At 49.0% G+C, this 3,720-nt stretch overlaps 1 protein-coding gene across 1 annotated transcript in view; it reads right to left on the bottom strand.

Moving 5' to 3' along the window:
* Positions 1–1,485, bottom strand: part of drd5a (dopamine receptor D5a) — a 2,735-nt gene extending 1,250 nt beyond the window's left edge. The window contains exon 1 of the mRNA XM_056437627.1: positions 1–1,485. This exon is cut by the window's left edge and continues 1,250 nt beyond it. Coding sequence (XP_056293602.1) covers positions 1–852 — 852 coding nt within the window. The 5' untranslated portion in view covers positions 853–1,485.
* Between the last annotated feature and the right edge of the window lie 2,235 nt (positions 1,486–3,720).

Here is a 3,720-nt window from a genome sequence, read left to right as displayed (position 1 = left end):
CGTCTTCAAGGTGTTGTGGTGTTGGCACTGGATTCGGTTCGTCCGGCAACTTTGCGCGTGCTCCGCGGCTCTCTCCAGGGACGCGATTCTCTTGATTTGTATTTGCGCAATCCGGTATATTCTGGTGTAAGTCACAATCATAATTGCCACGGGAATATAGAAACTTATCAGAGAGGAGGATATGGCGTACTCTCTGCTCAGGCTGGAGTCACAGTTCTCCTCCATCTCCACCTGCAGACTCGTGGAGGAGTTGCGCGCCCCGGCCGCGTCGTCACTGCCGGCTTTGTGCCAGTTCAGCTGGACCGGTATGAATGAGATGAGCAGGGACAACGTCCAGGTGACGCTGATCATAACAAAGGCGACTCGCTGGGTCATTTTCCTCTCGTAGCGGAAGGGGCTGGAGATGGCCCAGTACCGGTCCACGCTGATGATGCACAGGTTGAGGATGGAGGCGGTGGAGCACATAATGTCAAACGCTACCCACACGTTACAGAAAGTGCCAAATGGCCAGTAGCCCGCCACCTCTGCCACGGCTTTCCAGGGCATCACCAGGATGGCCACGAATAAATCCGACAGAGCCAGAGACACGATGAAGATGTTGGTCACTTTGGTCCGCAGGTGGCGAAAGCGCAGCACCGCGGAGCAGACCAGGATGTTCCCCAGCAGGGTCCACAGGATGAGCAGGGACAGCAGGCAGCCCGTCAGCGTCCGCGCCACCAAATCCTTTCCCCCGTCCTGCGTCGCCTCGGTCTCGGTGCTGTTCCCCATCATCTCTCCGAGGGGCGGCGGCGGCGGCGGCACCGTGTCCATCCCCTGCTGCACCGATGAGAGATACTTCGCCTGATTCTCCATGTCCGCGCCTCTCTTCAAGTACAACTGCGGTCCATTGCTCCTCCACGCGCGGACACGGGCGCAGTTATGAGCCACTCGCCGTGTTCTCCCCGTTGAGCTGCGCGGCTGCCAGCCTGACGCGGAGTGCAAAACTGACGCAAAGAGAGAATTGATCGCCTTAAAACTGCGCGGAGCGACGTGCCAGGTGCGCCGAGGGGCTGGAGTGTCGAGTGCATGGTGCTGCCTTGCCCGGTCCGGTCCTCTGACCCTGGCTATCCTCTGCGTATATGTTTCAGTCCAAGGTATTCCTGAGCGCGGTGTGGGTGCGCGCGGGGAGTCCCTACACTAACGCACACTAACCGCGCAAAGCTGCATGGGCGCACTCATCACGCCTCCTTTGTGGGTGGCGTTACGCACAGCATTCGCACATGCGTTAGAAAAAAAACGGGTGTGAGGAAGACCCAAAAAACTTTTTTTTAGGGACTCCAAAGAAGTGAGTGGATATAGAAACTGTAAATCAATCGACATGCTTTCTAACAATTATGGATTGCCTCTCCTCTCCTCGCGCATTCTGCATATTGACATAACGCAACACTGCAGCGACAGGAGGAACACTGGAGACACTAAGTGTGTGTGAACTGTACAGGCGACACATGAACTGCTGCTAGACGCATTAAATGTATTTTATGTATGGTATCAGGTTTCCAGACACACCCATCCAGTGCACGCTTTATAGCAGGGGGGAGGGGTAAGGGGGGGGGGGCTGGAAGCACGCGCATGCACTGCACTGACGGAGCTGTCCATGGTGCTGTATGTCTGATTATGTATCTATAATCATGTTTCTTCATCCTTTGCCTTGTACAAGAGCAAATCCCCTTATTCAGAGAGACACAGTATATGTGTATATCTATGTGTGTATCTATATATCAATATCTATAAATCAATATTTTGTTATCAATGATTATTGGTTATTGACCCCTGACGACGGCTGATTAGAGGTCATAGCTCACCCACCTCACCCACTGACCCTAAACACACACACACACACACACGCCTCTCCGCGTGCGCTCACGCGCGCGTGCCACACGCGGCGGCGTAGTCGTTTCCGGCTCCGAAACGTCACCGCGGGTATATTTTTAGACGTGTCACGCGTGCCTGTCAAATCGTTGGGACACTATACGTCACAATTAATCTCCCCGAAGCTCCGATGTCAAATTCTTTGCGGAGTGTAACCTCTGATATCGGGATGTCCGGAGGGGAATAAACGTTTAATTCTTTAAATACAAACATCACTCCGGTGATGCTGAGTGATCAGACGCGTGTCGCCCGTGGACCTGTCTGCCTGTCTACAACAGTTTGTGTCGAACATTGAGTTGCATATATATAAAATAGTGTGTTATAATGTTTATGTTTCCTTCTTGCCTTACATTTTAATTTTTTTGCAAGGACCAGGCATTAATTAGGAGGTGATTGCGCAATAATATAAACCGTGTTGGCATGCCCACACCTGGGATTTTGGACTGTCCCATGGAACTCCTTAAAACAAAAAAGAACCGTAAACACGTGGCGCCATCCTGTGGTATACATGTGTACTGCAGCCGCTGTCATGGAGAGCACGTGCGACACATCTCTTCAATGAAAAAAAATGAAAACGGTTCTTTATTTCCATAAGCAGCACAATCACAATTGTACACATCATTTCACAGGAGCACCAATTTCATTCATCAACACGTGTCACAGCGTCTGATGGTTTTGATCAGTGCGACAGTATTTACAAAGAGAATATGTAATATTGTAGTATGCACCTAAAAAAACAAGGATTTTTACCACAAGTTGGCACATAGTGAGAGCACATACAGCAGATAGCACCAGGTTGAGAACTGACTGAAAGTATACATTGATTTGATATAACATTGTACATTACAGGTAGTATATCCCCATATATATTTATCAAATGTGTCACAGACGGGGACGTTTTTTTATTGCCGATGTTTCAGGTGTAAACGTACAATCTGTTGTCTGGTGTGAGCATGTTGTCATCACAACAACGTTTATTTTATATCGGTGTAATAATTCTGCGACTATATCTGATTATTTGAACAATATATAGATGCACCTGATTTGAACACTTTTCATATAACGTAAACATTAATTTATTGTTATCGGGAAATAAAAAGGAATTTTTTTTTTATCGATTTGATATCTCAGCATGCATTTCTCAATATAATGTGGATACAGATACTCCAGTATAAGGAAAACAGTGCTACCTAGGAACCATTTACCATTCAACAATGGTACAAAAGGACATTGAGAACTATCGTCCAAAAAGATTATTCACAATATAGTGATAAGATTGTCACTATCTCTGTGGCTCAGGTGTTGCATGCCTTTCCACTAAGAGAATTCAATGAGAACCATATCCATTTTCAGTATGAACGCTCCACATGCAGAGAACACGAGCGTCACGTTGTACCCCAAACGCTCCTTTGAATACAGTAACACGGTTTGAGACTAACAGGTGTGTTGTGAGTAGTTTATGATATGAAACGGTACAAAATACGTTCCACATGTACACTGAATCTATTGAAATGTGACGACAAGACCAAAGCACAAAGGGCCCTTTGTCCCTTTTTCGTCACCGTTCTTGAACAAGTCTCCCATCAGATCATCCCTCAGGCCGATTGGTTCGTCCCCCTCTCAGTGAATCCGCCACGCCGAGGGCTCTTTGTGTTGTTTGTCTCTGCGGCTTGTTTTTAAGTCTGCGGCGGTGTGACCCAGACGGCCTCCGGCACGGCCGAGCGGCGCTGCGAGGCGCTCTCGGGGAGCCGGTGGCGACAAGCGTTGCGTGCGCGTCATCTGGCGTCGTCGGTCGTCTGCGCGCGTCGACCG

This window comes from Pseudoliparis swirei, chromosome 18, assembly GCF_029220125.1.
Source record: "Pseudoliparis swirei isolate HS2019 ecotype Mariana Trench chromosome 18, NWPU_hadal_v1, whole genome shotgun sequence".
Taxonomy (NCBI): domain Eukaryota; kingdom Metazoa; phylum Chordata; class Actinopteri; order Perciformes; family Liparidae; genus Pseudoliparis; species Pseudoliparis swirei.
The sequence above is the reverse complement of the archived record's forward strand: the minus strand, read 5'-3'. Positions and strand labels throughout refer to the sequence as shown.